We start from the raw sequence: 17,396 nt of genomic DNA on the forward strand, positions 1-17,396 counted from the left end.
CAGAAATTACAATTTAAACGTGGCTCTACTGCCCACAGCCCCATAGCTTGCTTTACAACAAAACCAAACCAAAACAAAAAAACAACCAAACCATCAGTGGCTAGTAAGGTGAAGTATTTTTTTTTTTAAATAAAGAGAGTGCCAATTAGCAGCAACATAAAACAAAGAAATTGCCATCTCTGTTAGATGACATATTGTCTCAGATTTTTTAATCATATGGTCTGGCAGATGGTGGATGAAATTTTCCCATTGAGCTAGGGATTTAGACATATAACTTTTGTTAATTGTAAGGGAAGTTTAGATGTGTAAATCCCTTCGGCTTTGAAAGTATCAACTAACCTGTCTCTCACCACAGCCAATACTTGGTACTTTAAGGGGAGAATAGTATAAAGACAGCACTCATTCTGGTGTTTACAATCCATGGAGTTACATTAAATTATTTCTGAAGATGGAGCACCAATATTGATAATTTTTATGTCTTTAGGAAGACTACCTGTTCGGACAGCTAAGTTACATCTAACTGGCAGCAACTTCAACACCACTTATTTATTCAAATTTATGTTAATCAAGAGAGCATAGGTACCCTTGTCCTATGCAATACATCTAATAAACGTATTAGTTCCTTCTCAACCCTACCACAGATGCGGTGCACGTTCCATATGACAAAGAAGAATTCAACAGCAAAGAGGTTAATACAATCTTCCATTTCAAATTTCACTTCTGTCTCTGCCTGGGTGAGTTGCCTGTTTCTTTTAAAGAAAGCCATGCTACGATTTCACTTCATCTCCTGAACTCACAATTTCCTTACGGTCTTCTACAGAAAAATCAGAAACTTCCATAAATGTACCAAAATGTAATTCTTTAAAAACATTTATTATAGGGCAGAGAGATTGTACCCTGAAGGGAAGCCATTACACTTTTAATGCAAAGGGTCTGATTCCATTTATACTTAGGCCCCTTTACATCATTCCTGCAGTAAAAAGGGGGCTTTAATGTAATTGAGGAGCACATATTAAATTTCCACTAATTATACTGGCTGGTGTTGGAGGGAGTGGGAAGAGAAAAAAAGGTGTTTTTTCCCCTGATCGACATAATGGAGCATGAAGAACCGTGAGTCTGAGGGTTCTGGTCCCCCCTTAAACCACTATGGCTCTGTTAAATTTGAGAAGAGTTTAGTTCTAAGTTGCCCTGATTTCTCTGGTCATGATGGAGGAGATTTTAGTTACAGAGATTCTGAGAACTAAAGCCTTAGAAACTTGTTAAGATGCACTTTTGCCATAAGTAAAAAAGAAAAGCTGGTACTCAAGAGTCTATTTCTCTTCCCTGACATAGAATGATAGGGCTGGAAGTGATAGAGAGGTCTTCTAAACCAATTCCTGCACTAAGGGCAGGACTAAGTGTGATCTAGAGCTGATGATGCTCTTCAAAAATCTTTAATAGCAGAGATTCCACAACTTCCCTAGGCAATTTATTCCACTGATTAACAGAATCAACGTTCTAGGTTTGACACCATGAATTAAGGAAATAAAATTCTGTCCTGACACAAGCCCTATCAAGAACTCAGTGTGTACGTACACACACACACACACACACACACACACACACACACACAACAGTAAAAAAAGAATGGAAGGGGCCTGTTTTCAAAAGCCTGTTAAACAGAGGCTCAAGATAATTAATAATCATCATCAGCAGCAGCAGCAGCAGCACATGGGAACCCCAGTTCTGGGGCATAGCCCCATTGTGCCAAGTGCTGTACAAACAAAACAAAAAGACTCTGCTCCAAAACCCCTACAATCAGAATTTTCAAATGACAACCTCTCTGTTGAAGCAGACTCAAGATGGGAAAAGCCTCACTAGAGTAGCTGATCTGGTGAACCCAGTCGCTGCTTCATCCTTCAAATTGTATATCTCCTAAAACTAATCTGAATCCAAAAAACAACCTTTTTTGCCCATCTTAATTACGTCAATTAGCCTATTACAGTCCATTTTAAAAATCTAGTGTTATTGCCTCTCCAGTTTTAGTAGAGACAGAAGGAATCATGTCATCAGGACAATTACAAAGTCTGAAAAGTGGCTGGATGTAGAAACAGAAACTGTCACTTGTTTCTTGTTGAAACAATAGATTCTAGTTAACATGGACAATCACAACATGGCACTAGAACATTAACATGCAACATGATCTTATTGGCTCAGAAAACAAGGATTTTTATTGTAGATGTTTTTACCAGAACTTTCTGAAATATTCTTTTTTGTGATCTCTGATCAGCCCCATGCACAACACCAGGCTCAAATCAATTGAGGTATTTCATAAGCTTGAAAGAACTATTTGTAGAGGCCAGGCATAGCATGGAACTTCAATTTACCTCACACAATTTAGCTCAGATTGCAAGTTGGCAATCCAAACAGACAGTCAGATCTGGAAATAGACCATAGACAAGTTTTCACAATGTCATCCTCTGATTAACTACCTTTACATCAATCCCATTCTGCAAACAGACCCAGTTCTACAGAATGAGCTTACCTTGCTGATAATCCTCTGTGCACTTCAAGCCACACACAATCTGTGGATAAACCTAACCCCAGGTAGAACAGGCACAATCTAGTATTCTGAGCACGGGGCCAGAATTAGAAGTTAATTCCACATTTGGAAACTATTCTCATTGTGGTCCTGGTCAGCTCACAATCTCTTTGGTCTCAATTTCCCCATCTGTAAAATGGGCATAATATGTCTCCACCTCTTAGGATGTAGCTAAGGTGAGTGTGCAATTTGGAGGTGGTCAGATTTAAAATGCAATTTTAAATGTTACTGATGTTGAAAGCCCAATCTTTTGTCTAGTGAGCTCTCTCTCCTTTAAGTATCCAAATAGGCAGACACTTTTACAGTCCCAGTGAGGGGATGGCAATCAGGTACTGCAGACAGTTGTCTCTCTGTCACAAGATAGTCGACAAAGCTGCAAAGTCAAATCAGTTGACAATGCTGCAAAGTGAAAAACAGCTCTATCATAAATCAAGACTTAGAAGCCACAATTCAGTGTTTCACGTCCCAAGACAGGTTCAACAACCCTACATAAAAGGCCGTTGAAACTGGCAAGCAACATAAACCTTCAATTTAAATAGGAACCTACAGGACAATTTTGAAAATAACTTGTAAAATATGTAAGTCCACAAGGCCATGAATTACAGCAACAGTCCCAAAAGGAAACAGCCTAACTCTCAGAGCTTGTTCCAGACACAATCCCGAAGCATACAATATGCTCTTTTGCTCAGTATGCTACAGCACACACAAGTTCTTAACTTCCCACATTAACCATTGTGGTAGGCTGTCTACTAAGGCTGAATCTGAAACAAGGACTTCTACTTATGAAAAATCCTCAGAGATCAGAAATATTTATGACTGCATTTTTACACTTGGGGCTTTGTTTAATGCAATATAATCAAGGCATTATTTGATCTCCTAATCCCTATAGGAAAGATGAATAACTTCAAAAGCTTTAGGAATCAGAAATTAGTTGTGTGTGCATTCAAGCAGACAAGCAGTAAAAGTGATCCTTCTTTCTCATTGGGAAGAATGAGTAGTCAGAAGACCCATATTTTTTCCAGGCTATATGAAGCCACAATCTTGTGTTATGCACAATAGTAACGCAACTGTGGAATTTCAAGGGTTCAGCTAAGGGTTACTTATTAAAGCACAGCTGTCCTCACAAAGCTACAAGGCTGCAAAATACCACATCCCACTTTCAGTGAGGACTGCTACGCACCATTTGAATCAGTAACTGTTTTTCACCTAGGATGCCAAACGTAGGGTCTCTTTTTTGTTTAGCAGCTCTATTGATCAAAGACACTTCCCACCCACCCCACGTCTTCAAAAATTATGAAAAAAGTCTCAAGATGCCTTCTGGCCCACTTTCCCCCTCTCAAACAAACAGGTTTTGATGCCTGAGGTTCTATTAGTTGCTTATAAGTCACCTCAACACCACTGCATATGAATTCCTGAGCCTGTGCATAAGTTATTGCCAAGTGCCTAATGGGCACAATATTAGATGATCCGGGCACGTGTGGATGCCACCAACCAGCCCTGCTTTGGTGTGTGTCTCTCCTGCTGCACTATTTAAACTTTCATTTAAAAAATTATTATTTCTACTCCTTATAGTTGCAAAAAGAAATCTTCTAGATGTGGACCAACACAGTGCCGTTTTCCTGAGTTTGCAGACAGATAGCTCCAACAAAAACGTGAACCACACTTACTCATCTCCTTGGGCTAACACTGAAGCATATTGATATTATTGTTGAAATCCACCTTGTTAACTATGATATTTCATCGTAAGCCAATTTCACATTAACATTCCCACCCTCAGTTTATAGTATCCCTGCAATACTTCAGGCAAGTAAGGCATGGCAGAAAGCCAAGTTGTGTGTTAAATGAGTGGAAAATATTTTCCAGACTGCAATATCCAGCAGAACAGAGTTACAAACACCTGAGGAATGGAAATTGTTCATAGCTCTGAAATGTTCATAACTCTGAACAAAACATTATGACTCTCCTTTCAAAAGTTTACAACTAAACACTGACTTAATGCAGTTTTGAAACTTTACTATGCAGAAAAAAACCACTGCTTTCCTTTTTCTTTTTGTAGTTTACATTTAACGCTTCTGTGATGTATTTGCTCTTTATTTCCTCTCTTATATTTGCTGCTGCCTGATTGCATACTTCCAGTGCCAAATGAGGTGTGTGCTTGACTGGTTAAGCTCATAACTCTCGTGTTCCTAATTCTGAGGTTCACTGATGTAGCTGTTCACTCACCTTCTTTCCCTCTGTACTATCGCCACTGAGGCAGGATAACTTTCGGCGGACATAGAAAAGCATATCATCCTGCCGGGGGGCCCATTTCTCCATGAAATAAGTAGAAAACATCCAAGTCCAGAACACAATGCGATCATCTTTGAAGCAACCTAAGAGGAACAAAACAGGAGAGTCAGGAGTCGTTGAAGCTGTACTCTCACATTTCATTTTACTTAGTTTGTGTGTTGCAGGATCAAGTGAAATCCTAGGGTAGAGTTAGTTGCATGGCTTCGTGAAAGAAGTTCACCTCTGAGCAACACCCATACTACACAATAAGTTTCTGGCCAGATGTTTAAGTGGTGTAAATTGGCACAGCTCTGATGACAACATTTCACACCACTTGAAGGTCTGGCCCACAGCATTTTTCTCTATTTTTCCAGCTGCTCTGTTGGTGTCATTGGAAGAGACAGGGCCAGGGCACCAATCTAGGTGATATTAGAGAAGCACTGAAGCACTTAATTTCAAATGCAGCTAACACCACTAGTTGCCAGATTTTATTACTTAAATCTGTCAGCTTGTAATAGCCTTACCATATGTTGGCAGGGGAGTGTGGTAAGCACTGCAGAAAGCGAATAATTTAATCCTCTTTCCTTAGCCAATCCACATTAATGAGCCCATACCTTGAAAGGCACCTCTAATGCACGGGTGGCCAACCCATTCTGGGCAAAGAGCCAAGGTATCAGTGAATCCAGTGCAAAGAGCCTGGGCAAAGTCGGCAGAGAGGGGGGGAAGGCCAACCCCCCTCCCCTCCACTCTGCCTCTAAGAAAATGCGTTTAGAGGCTTTTGGCCACATCAGGCTCCCGCCAGCCAACACCATCTTTAATGGCCACGCCAGATGGCTCCCATGCCCAGGTGAGCACAGAGAGCCAGGAGGAGAGGGCCTTTTTTGGGGCACGGGAGCTGTTTTACGAGCCACAAGGGGAGGGAGCGGCTAGAGCCGCATGCAGCTCACAAGACCCGGGTTGGTCACGGCTGCCCTAATGCATCCCATGTATGGCAAGATACAAAACTAATTTTAATTTCTAATGGAAAAAAAGACACCAATCCTCCACTCAAACAAAGAGTGTAGAAGGCTTTCATGACAAATCAAGAAGCCTTATTAAGTTACATGGGGAATCAACTTTCCCTTGAAGGAGGAGAAAAAGGGTGGGAGATGAAGGGTAACCAAAGTCCTCTCGACTGTAGAAACAAGAAGTGCTACCACCAAACTCTGAAGTCTCTTAGTCTGGCTCCAATGCCATGACCGCGAGGAACGTGTTTGGAGGACGAAGACAGCAGCATGAGAAAAATCTCTCATATCTCACTGCAAGGAGTCACAGCAGAGGTTGACTTACAGTTTTATATATGAGACATTTTGTGTGTCTCAATATACACATACATTTCTGTTCAAGAATTTTTCCTAAACACTAAGAGCTATGACAACCACATTTGGTACGCAGCTTCCTCTTCTCATAACTTAAAACAAGGTCAGGGTTGTACCAGGAGAATGGAATGTGTGTGGAATCAGATTGTTTCTCATAAAACTGAAAGGGAAGGGTCCACTAGCAAGGACAGTTATACTGTACAATGACCATAGAGGGGAGCAAAGGGACAGAGACAGCTATAACCCCAATGGAACAGCATGGGTGGAGAAAGGGAAAGCTATCTGCTATATATTTCATAGAGTTTGTATGTCTGTCTGTCCCCAGACATAGGGACATGCACCGCTCCGGCAGCTGTGCCCGCTATAGCTGCAGCAGCCATGGACAGGTGCGACTCACCTGGCCCCAAGCTGCTGTAGTGAGAGAAGGCTAGGGTTGCCAGGTGTCCGGTTTTGAACTGGACAGTCCGGTATTTGAGCTTTTTGTCCGGGAAACAAATTGAGAAAATACTGGACATATAAATGTCCGGTATTTTCTAATTAAGTAAGTTTTATTATTATCATGAGTATCAGTACACAGTTGCGTACTGCCTGGCTGGTAGACATGCTCACACTGTGTGAGCTTGTATCAGCCAGGCACTACGCAACTACATCATAGAAAGGAGGGAAATGGGGGCAGGGCCGGGGTAGGATGGAATCCCCAAGGCCGGACTCGCCCGTGTGCCCTACCGGGACCGCGCATGGGATGGGCAGCACCCCGGGATCGGTGTGTGTCCAGGCCAGCCCCACTGGCTGGTTCTCCCCCTCCTGGCCAGCCCCACTCCCCACTGGAGACTGTTCCCCCCCACCCGCTCCCGGCCAGCCCTGCTCCTCCCAACCCCCTCCCGGCCAGCCCTGCTTCCTCCTGGCTGATTCCCCACCCCTCAAGCCAGCCCCGCTCACCCCGACCTCCTCCCGGTCAGCTCTCCCCCCCCCCCCCCCCCGGCCCCAATCTGAGATCCAGTGTGTCCAGTAATCCTAGGGAGGGCTGGGGTTATTCAGTCTGCATTCTGAACCCCTCATCCCCAGCCCCACTCCAAGGCAATGATTTAAAAGAAGGAAAAAAATTGAGTTAAGGACCCGAGAAACGCCTGGTAAAATCTTCTAGTGGTTAAATAAAATAAGAGGGCAAAGATACTGCAAGTAGCCCCTCTGCAGCCCCACCTGGTGCTATTGGGGTCCTTGTGCTCCACAATCTGGCTACACAGAGAGGAAAACTGATGCTATGTCCTCTCATATGATGGCTGGTAGTGAGGCAGCTATGCTTCTGCAGCACTACGTGGAGCTACCAGAGGGCCTAGTAGGTGAGAGAATTGTGGTTTTTCTACCACTTTCACCTACTCTTGAAGGTGGCACCCTGGCTATGTACCACAGTTCAGCTTCTTAACTGCTTTGCAATCCTCTGGAATGAAAGACACTTTATATAAAGTGTCATTACTGGTTTATAGCAGCAAAAAAAATCTGAAGTGGATACAACAGTTGCCTTTAATAAACAGAAACAGCCACCTATTTGTAGAGCCGTACTCCACAGCTAACTTTCAGTATAGCACATATGCCTAACAGCAGTGTACTGCATATATGGACTACACAACAGTTTCTGTACAGAAGCACAAATCAACCTTATTCTGCAAAACATGATACTTATTTATGAGGATATCTGAATTAAGCTTTGAGGGAGTTTTTAATCAATTGCAAAGAATGGTGCCATCATCCATAATAAAAATTATTTTTTCTTGGACTCTGTTCACCATCTTCAGGACTTCATATGGGACCAGTCAGTTTTTTAATTCACAAATCTTGTTCAGAACATTTTCCAACCACATTATATGTGCATTTAATATTTAGAGGCGAGACCTTTCTTCCCATTCTTAATCAACATAGCAAGCAAGGAAATTAGAATTCAAAATCTTTAAGCAGAGAAATATCTCATCAGGAAGTCTTTAGATTTCATTTCCAACTAAGTCCAAGAACAACAGTTCAAACAAAATGAAATTCTACTGCATGACCATGCAGAGAATACATTAAAGGAAGCCACAGCATTTGTTGGAAATATCTACTGCGTATTCAATGTGATAACTATCATTAATATAAAGGCTGAGACAGAACAAAGAAGCCAGCATAGTGAAAAGTTTTCAGTAATTTTGCAGTCTCACACAGGTGCAGCAATTGTTTTAGTCATTGAGTGGTTCTACTGATGTCACCATAAGTACTCAAGCATGCACTGCAACAACACTTGGCCTTGTGTAAAGTTTGTGAAACATTTAACAACAAACTGTAATACATTACACTTTAAACTTAGAGCATAGAAAACTCTGCAGGCACACTTCCTAACCAACTAAGTGTTCCATAGGAATCTGGACTTGTTAAATTTCTCGAGTTTGGGGTGCTTGAGTTCACAGTCTTAACACTGAATTAAATGTTAAGGGATTTGGTACTTAACTTTTCTGGTGTTTTACAGAAATGAGTGAGAATGCAGAAAAATGGAGGCATCAAGTATAGTCAGCTTTAAAAGAAGTTCCAATGTTCATCACTTGAAAAACTTCATACGGCTATAAAATGTCAGTCTGAACTTGTCACTTAGAAAACCCAAAGCCAACTGACTTAAATATTTGCGTAACTAATGAGTCACTAAAATGGGTGGCCAGGAGGGCTTGGGATGGAAATTGGGACTTTGTATAATCATGGTGATGGGTTTAAGTATAAGAACCTACAATGGAATAATTTTATTTGTTATCAACAATATGTACATGCCTCCATGAGACCTTTACGGAATGGGTGTAGAGATGCCCAGCTCGTATTCAAATGTGTCAGAAGCCCAAAGTTACTGTGAACTGAAAGACAGTTTCCCTTCTACTCAAGCCGTAGGAGTCTGTTATTTGGAGTAAGGAAAGCTAGATGTGGTTTTAATATAAGTCACTAAACACACACACACACACACACACACACACACACACACACGCACGCAGGTAAGTGATCTAAATAAGAAAATACACAGTGTCTTCTGGTGTGGTGAAATGCTATATAATTGTGTATCTAAGTCATCCCGGCAATATTGCTTTGTCCCGTTAAGGAACCCTGGTTTTGAACCAGAATTCAATCTCTGCTGCAGCTGTAAAATTCTGAATGGACAACATTCATTTTTGTGTCTCATGTTTCAGTTACAACAGTATACATCTATTAATACACCTGTCCTAGAATCATGTCTGAAGTTACTGCAGTGCACTAGTATAAATGGGAGATACACAGAGAAGAGACTAGATCTGAGGATTTGCTCCAGGATCTCCACTGGGTAGAAGATTTACCAAGACAGGACAAGGGGGGAGGAGAGAGGAGTTTCTGATCACGCCTAGCAAGCAGAGCAAACTATCCTCCTTTGGTGCCATAATGCTGCGGCAAACAAAACCGGTTATCCACAGGGCCACGTAGAACTTCTGAGGAAAAACTGGTGACCCAGAAACAAGAATGCGAGGTGGTGACCTATGTTCCCTCTAGTAATTTCCATTCGGGTACAGATTTGTTCCAACCGTGTGTGGAATAAATTTTGTGCACACTGAGGTATGTGTGAATGTAGAAACAAAAAACCTAAGTGTGAGTGCTCTGCTAATCAGCAAGGCAGCAGCTGAATCTCTCTTGAGCATCCTTACAAGCACATAACTTACAGGGAACACTGGTAGTGACTTTACAACTCAACCTCAGATTTAGGGCAGTTTCTCTGTCCTGGCTGAGCTGTGCTCAAAGTGGGAATGGTAAGGAGACATATGAAGGAAGGATTTCTGCTTCCCTTATTCTCAGAGCTGCTCGGGCTCCAGTGTAATTAACAGTAGCCCCAACTTCCTTTTGGCTGCAATGGCCCCTAAATGATTGTTGCTGCAGCCAAAAAAATAGCTGAAATGCATCAGCACTATAACCATACCCCCCACATCCAGGGCAACAGGAAGACTAGTACAGAGAATTGGACTTTGAAATCTACTACAACTGCAGAAGAATTCACTGTGGGGGAGAGCTCATTGCTCCTAATCATTGACTTTTTTCTTTTTTACATTTTAACTTCATACAAGAAATGAACAGACCCTTTCAATTTCATCAGCAGCTAATTAGCTCTCCATTTATTAAACAAAAACAAAAGCAGCCCATATGACCAGCATTATTTTCTAAATCCACAGCTGATCACTAAAGTGTTGGAAAGTTAGGGGACTTCTGTTTAGTTGCACCTAACTGATTTTTAAATATTGTTTTGGGCATCAAATTAATAGCCCAGGAGACAGAACTCCCCTTTTACTTACCGAGAATACAGACAGCACAAGGCCTTGTCTAGTCAGACTCTGCTATATCAACTATCCAAGTGCCACAACCTGCCCTGGAGTGCCACCTCTAGGAGTGGAGACAACGGTTCTGTCTCCAAACCACAGACTAATCCTGCAAGGTGTTGAGCAATTGGAGAAGGAGACATTCTGCTCCTAGAAGAATCAGGCCTTTAACCCTTTGGCACCGCAAGGATGCCAGTTCACCTTCATACCGATATTGTTTTTGTGATGTAGACAAATCCAGTGGAAAGGACTGTGCCCAAACTCATTTTGTACAAGTATAAGCCAGGGTGACATTATTGTACTATGTATGGACATCACTGTTTGCTATCTCTGTTATATGTTTGCAACACATCTTATATGTTTGCTATCCCTGTTATAAGTGGGCCAAGTGAAGTGTCTATAAAAAGCTTATGATTTGCTGGTTCTGTTTGTGCTATTCATATGCATGTACCATTCTTGTATTTGAAGTTATGAGTATTGGTCATGCATTTGTATTTCAAAAGTTTGCTTCTAGGAGACATCAACAGGAGGCTTAGCCAGTCTACTGTGAAAGGACTAGGAGTCAAGTGAATAGAAGCACTTGACTGACAATAGGCCTTGGGTGGCACCAATCTACATCTGATGAGCTTTGCCATGAACATTCAGACCAGCATGGAAACAATGGCTTCTCCCTGTAAAGAACTGAGACATGCACGGACAGGTGACTTGCTCATGTGACATGTGATGAGATTTGGTTTTCATAACCCCTCATATGCATAAGGAGTGGTACTGGTGCTGGCATAAGAGAACTGGGGTGTCTTAGGGAGTTGCTTGTATGGTTTCTTGCTAGTCAGTGTGGTTAATAGAAGTGCTTTTTATGACTGGTTTGGTGTGCCTTTGAGTGGAGGACCTCTAATCTTGGGCTGTAAGTAGCTCTTGCTCTAAGCAATTTGCCCTAAAATTACCACTCTTAGCAGTGTCCCCAGAATTCCCATGTTACAGATAGTAACAAATTTATATCATTCTTGTCCTTGGCAAGACTTACCCCGGACTTACAGAATGAAAACGCTTTATAAATACCATGGCCAAGACGGAAGATATTTAATGACAGACTTGCTAACGCTAAAGCTCTGGTGACATTGAAAAAGGCATTATGGGGTTACTGCTTCACTGACTAAAAGCTATGGTACAACTCTCACTTATACAGGAGCAGAACTGGGCCTTTTTATACAATGGAATTAGGGATTCAAGAGGACCAATCCTATGCACAGTACAGGATGCAACATGAATATGCTTGGTAAGAACTCTCTACCACTAATAGATTTTGCTTCTAAATGACCAAAATGGAATTAGGAGTTCAGATTATAAATCTCAATATACCAAAAGTTAATTATAGGATTATGAGACCTGTGTAATGAATAAATTCTAATTACAATCATTCATTACCATGATTCATTTGCATGGATTTTACTGTTAGTCAAAAATTATGTCAGCTGGTATGCAGTCAATGTGTCCTTTTACTTGTAGTAGATTTTATATCAAGTACTCATTTGAGGGAACTCCAGATAATATAATAATAGGTTAGGATTTTTTTTTTAATTAATGCTTCTAAAAAGCAAAAATCACTGGCCAAAAAGAAATGTCAGGGTTGGGGTTTTTTCCCCCCCTTCAAAACAAAACACAAAACACACAAAACAAGATGACTGTGTCATGCTGGATAAATACTCCTTTGGCAGTTATCACTTACACTGCAGAGACGAAAATGAATCTTCCTCTAATCTGGTGATGTGAACAAAAGATGGGGAGTCAGGTCTTCCAGGCTTTATCCCCAATTCTGCTATGAGTCACTATAACCTGTGGGATACCAGACTAGTCATTTAAGCAATCTGTGCCTCAGTTTCATCATCCATAAAATGGGTTAGCAGTATGATCTTACTGAGGTGTTTGAAAGTTACCTGAACTGCTTGTGAAGCTCTGCAAGATTTTAGAATGGAAACAATATGTGTAGGCAGTTTTTATTAAACTTCATTTTGGTTCTGAGTTGGCAAAACACGTGATGTGATAAACTGTTCTTTTAGCAATGTATTCCCAAAATATTCAGCTTTAAGATAAAAACCCTACCTTGGGTTATAGTTTTATCTTTGTAATTTCAAGAATGCCTAACACAAAACCAAAATGCCACATTTGTCCTCACCTCATACCAAATATCATCTAGCCAACACATTAGAAACCCAAATCACCCAGGCTTCCTTCCCAAAAGCTCACCCCTAACTACTTCAGCTGTCCCACAAAGACTTTGCAAGAAACCCAGAAGATCAAGAGACTCATATTATTTCACAATGGAAGGTATGAATCACCAAAATGAGACGCTCTCATAGAGAACATCTTGCCAACAGCTTCTTTTCTGACGTAGCAAGGGGCATGGGCATGAACAGCTCTACCAAGCCTAACTTTGTTAATATAGCCCGGGGCGAGAAATGCCCTCTCAGGCTTGAAGGTCCAGGCCACTTAAACAAAAAGTCATACTTTCATCAGAAACATCCTTCCTTTGGTAGAACATTTGGTAGAAAAGGAAGAAGGAAACAACAGTGGTTAAGGGGCTAGCCTGGAATACACAAGTTTCAATTCCTTGCTCTGCCATAGACTTCTTGTGTGACTGTGGGCATAGAATTTAGACTTGGTGCCTCCATTACCAAATCTGTAAAATGGGACTAATCACATTGCCCTACCTCATGTGTGTAGCAAGCATATACATTGTAGGATGCTTAGATAGTGACATATAAGTATCCAAGACAGAACAATTTTTTCCTTGAAAATGAAGAAAATCCATGGACCAATCTAAGTGTAAAAAATATATATCTTTCACATTTTAAAAACATACAATGTAAAATGATGTAAGTTTGGAATCTGAAAAGAGTTCCACTCTTCAAATCTATGGTAATGAGCAACATCAGTACTCACTGCCTACCATCGATGAGGGAATTCAGCACTGTGACATCAAAAGAAAGAAAGAGAGAGACTGTATAACAAGCAAATATTTTACTAAAGAGTAAGAGCTTTAACTTTTCCCCTTGTTGCTCTGGATTTTTCTTCTTCTAATTTTACCAAACAACTGTTTTAAAAAAAACACCCAACTTATTACAGGGGCCTCTAATACAGAGAGAAAAAAAATACTGACTACATTATCAAAACATGCAACACACTTTCCTGTGCTGCAAATGCGGACACAGACTCAACTTTCCATGGAGGTTCCACTGACAGAAATGGAAGATCCATTTAGGTAGGGAAAGCAGAATATCATTAAAAGTTATGAGAAGAAAAGTTTGCTTAAATTAGACCAAGTGTCTTTCAGCCACTTGATCACTCCAGGCAATAAGGGAGGTCACAAGGAACTGAAAATGTTATTAATCTAAAGCAAAAAAAATCTCATTCTCCTGCTCTCCTCACCCCTTTACCCCCCAAGGTAAAGGACTCACTGTCTAAATACACTTACAACAATAACCCTATATAAATACCCAATAACCCAATATCTAAAAGGGTGTCACATGGAGGAGGGGGGGGAAATTGTTCTCCTTGGCCTCGGAGGATAGGACAAGAAACAATGGACTTGAACTGCAACAAGGGAGGTTTAGGTTGGATATTAGGAAAAACTTTCTAACTGTCAGGGTGGTTAAACACTGGAATAAATTGGCTAGGGAGGCTGTGGAATCTCCATCTCTGGAGAGATTTAAGAAAAGGTTGGATAGACAGCTATCAGGGATGGTCTAGACAGTGGTCCTGCCGTGAGGGCAGGGGACTGGACTTGATGTCCTCTCAAGGTCCCTTCCAGTTCTAGTATTCTATAATTTATCACTGATACTTTTTAAAAAACCTCTTACACTAAAGGTAAAGGGGCCACAAAATATTTTGATTCCAAATAAGTGTCATCAACATGAAAGGGTTAAAAACCTCACTGACTTCGGGCAAGTAATTAACTCTGCAGCAGCAGCACCTTATTGCCAATAGATGTGTAGTGATCGTCCTGTTTTTGTCAGATTTCCAAACATGGCTGAATGGTGTTCAAATAGCTAGAACTCCATTTTTACAGCTGTCTGAATTCAATATATTCTCTCTTTGGAATCAATCTGCAGTTTTCTATTTACACCTTAAGTATATTCGCTCTGCTATTGCTAGATAACCGATCCCTTTGATTTGAAATAGCAGGTCAGCCTGTGGCCCATTATCATCCTTCCTATAGAAAGGGAGTGGGGAAGGTTGTTGTACTCACGATTTCATTCCAGCTAAGCACTATAAATACTGTTGTGATCAAACACTTCCAACACGTACACGATGGGGTAACACACTACAGAGGGGTGTGTGTGTGTGTGTGTCTGTGTGTGCGCGCGCACACACGTGTGCACATACTAACACATTGAACATCAACTGGTCCAGCTAGACCCTGCTAGTACACACCAAAAAAAATTCCTTAGTGTGCTTTATCCATGGTGCTCTTTATATATTAAAATTCATGAGGAAGCCTTTGATTCACATCAGCAGAGTCTACATGAACCAATTAACCCCCATACAATTGCAAGTAATGCTCATACAACTGCACATCATCTCATGTGATCTATGCCATCAAGTGGAAGCAATGCCCCTCTGCCATGTATCTTGGCCAAACTGGACCGTTTCTACCACAAAGTATAAATGGACACAAATCAGACAGCAGAAATGGTAACACACAGAAACCTGTACGGGAACATTGTAACCCGCCTGCACACTCAATCGTAGATGTAAAAGTAGCCATTCTTCCACAAAGGAATCTTACAACCCAATTGCAGGCAGGCAGGCAGGCAGGCAGGCAGGCATTGCAGAACTGGAATTCATCTACAAATTTGACACTGTTACCTGGGCTTGCATAAAGGCATTAACCGATTAACTATAAAGCCAATTTCCACTGTCTCTGACATTAACATTTTCATATCAAAAGTTATCAATGGGACACATCCAGCCCATTTAATTAGATTAATTAACACAGGTCCTACAATTGATAGGTACTTCTTTTGCGGTTCTCTCTCTCTCCCTCTCTCATTTTAGTTATAGATACAGATATAGCTATATAATCTGTTATTTCCACTAACTCATCCAATGAAGTGGGTCTTACCCATTAAAGCTCATGATCCTACATATTTTTGTTAGTCTCTAAAAACAATGAATAGTCCTGTGGCACTTTAAAGTAAAGAGATTAACATCACTACATCCCTAAGACCAATTAACGCCCAGTACATTGCTGCACTTTAGAAGTTGGACCACAATAAAGTGCATTAACCCACCATGTAGACAAACCCAAAGAAATCTGAGACAATGTTTAGATGACCATTGCAGAGTAAGTTACAATATTCTTAAAATTTAAGTTACTGAGAAAAAAAATAAGTGAAAAATAATGTTCAGTTGCATCCAATTTCTGTGCAGAACTAAAGGGTGCATTGAGAAAAGAAACTACATCCTGGAAGCAAACACCCTTAACCATGTTTACTGGTAATTTCCTTCCTATGTAACTATGATGAGGTGGACAAGGCCTAAAGACAGCCTGCTGGAGGCTCCAGGTTCCTGCCACATCCATCTCAGGAAAGGAGCGATAGAGAAGTTCTCCAAGCAGGCTATAGCAACTTAGGGGAAACTGCCAGTTAGGACCCAGGAGGGCCATATAAAAGGAGCTGCAGAGAAGAGTAGCAGTTCAGTTGCTTCTGGGAGCTAGAGGGGAAGTGCCTGCATGCCTGGCTATGGGAGGGAACTGCAGCACAACAGGAGTAGGGACCAGAGAAGCAAGAGGACTAGGGATAGACAGACAAAAACCGTTTGCTAGCAGGTGCTGCGGAAGCAATGAAGAAGCTCTGGGCTGGCTACTGGGACTGAGCCCGGGGAGGGCCACAGATGGTGTCTCCAAGGAAGAGCACTGGGAATATAGCCCCATATCAAGGCTGGACTGGTTTAAAGAATGCAATCACACCTAACCAGTGGCAGGAAGCCAGTGAAAAGAGCATGCTTATCCTCAGATTTAAGCCCAAGATTTAACTGAGACCACTCATGTCACAATCACAGTACACCACACACAGACAACTTTTGATTACTGTCACTACCCTGGACTAGATTTGTTCCAGGATATCTAGGTAATAAAGCATCATTTTTGAAGTGTTAAAAAACAGCAACTCCACATAGAGTTTCTCTCATTCTTGCATGCCAATGCTCTCTCATTTCCCCAATGCAAGAGACTCAAGCATTATTATTATTAAGATCATAAACATGTTTCTTTTTCTCTAGGAATGGAAACATGGTCCATGTAAGTGAAACTGGACCAAGAAAAATGTTTGTAAAACATTGCAAAACGGTGTGATGCTCAGCGCAAGTGGAGATTTCCACCAACTAGAGAAAGCAAGAGAGGGAATTTGTGAGACATTTGCTAAGTTTTTAGTTCATTCTCAACAGAGTGTCTATCCCTTAGTGAATGGTAAAAAGTACCTTATTGAAACTAATTCATTGGAACCAAAGACAGAGATTGAAATTTACATCCCATTCATCTGCCATTTAATTACAAAACTCCATCCACATTAATGTTGATGCTCTCCCTATGTTGGGGAGGTGGGAGGAACTTGGCAGAAAGATGATCAGGAGGTACCCAAAGTGGAAAGCGAGGATGGGGCTTTCATTTTCCCCTTAGATATGCAAATTCCTGTTAGTGTGCATTCTGCTAACAGGAAAGCATCAGGATTACAAGTTCAAAGGAGAGAAAAATCTGATCAAAAGGATGAGACCCTTTATAACCTAAGACTGACAGCACTTAATTTTTCATTCACATAAATAAAATATGGGTTAGGTTTTTAGTGTTTT

The 17,396-nt window shown here is 41.1% G+C and overlaps 1 protein-coding gene and 1 long non-coding RNA gene across 3 annotated transcripts in view; one reads left to right on the forward strand and one right to left on the reverse strand.

The window, feature by feature from the left end:
• The window catches only part of KIAA0930 (KIAA0930 ortholog), a 139,532-nt gene that overhangs the window by 53,401 nt on the left and 68,735 nt on the right, over positions 1-17,396 (reverse strand). For both annotated transcript variants that reach the window (XM_075899906.1, XM_075899899.1), the window contains exon 2: positions 4,805-4,953. In XM_075899906.1, coding sequence (XP_075756021.1) covers positions 4,805-4,953 — 149 coding nt within the window. The remainder of the gene's footprint in view (positions 1-4,804; positions 4,954-17,396) is intronic.
• The window catches only part of LOC142818646 (uncharacterized), a 58,027-nt gene that overhangs the window by 30,770 nt on the left and 9,861 nt on the right, over positions 1-17,396 (forward strand). The gene's annotated exons all lie outside the window — the stretch shown is intronic.

The sequence above is a fragment of the Pelodiscus sinensis genome, chromosome 1 (genome assembly GCF_049634645.1).
Source record: "Pelodiscus sinensis isolate JC-2024 chromosome 1, ASM4963464v1, whole genome shotgun sequence".
In the NCBI taxonomy this organism is placed as follows: Eukaryota; Metazoa; Chordata; order Testudines; family Trionychidae; genus Pelodiscus; species Pelodiscus sinensis.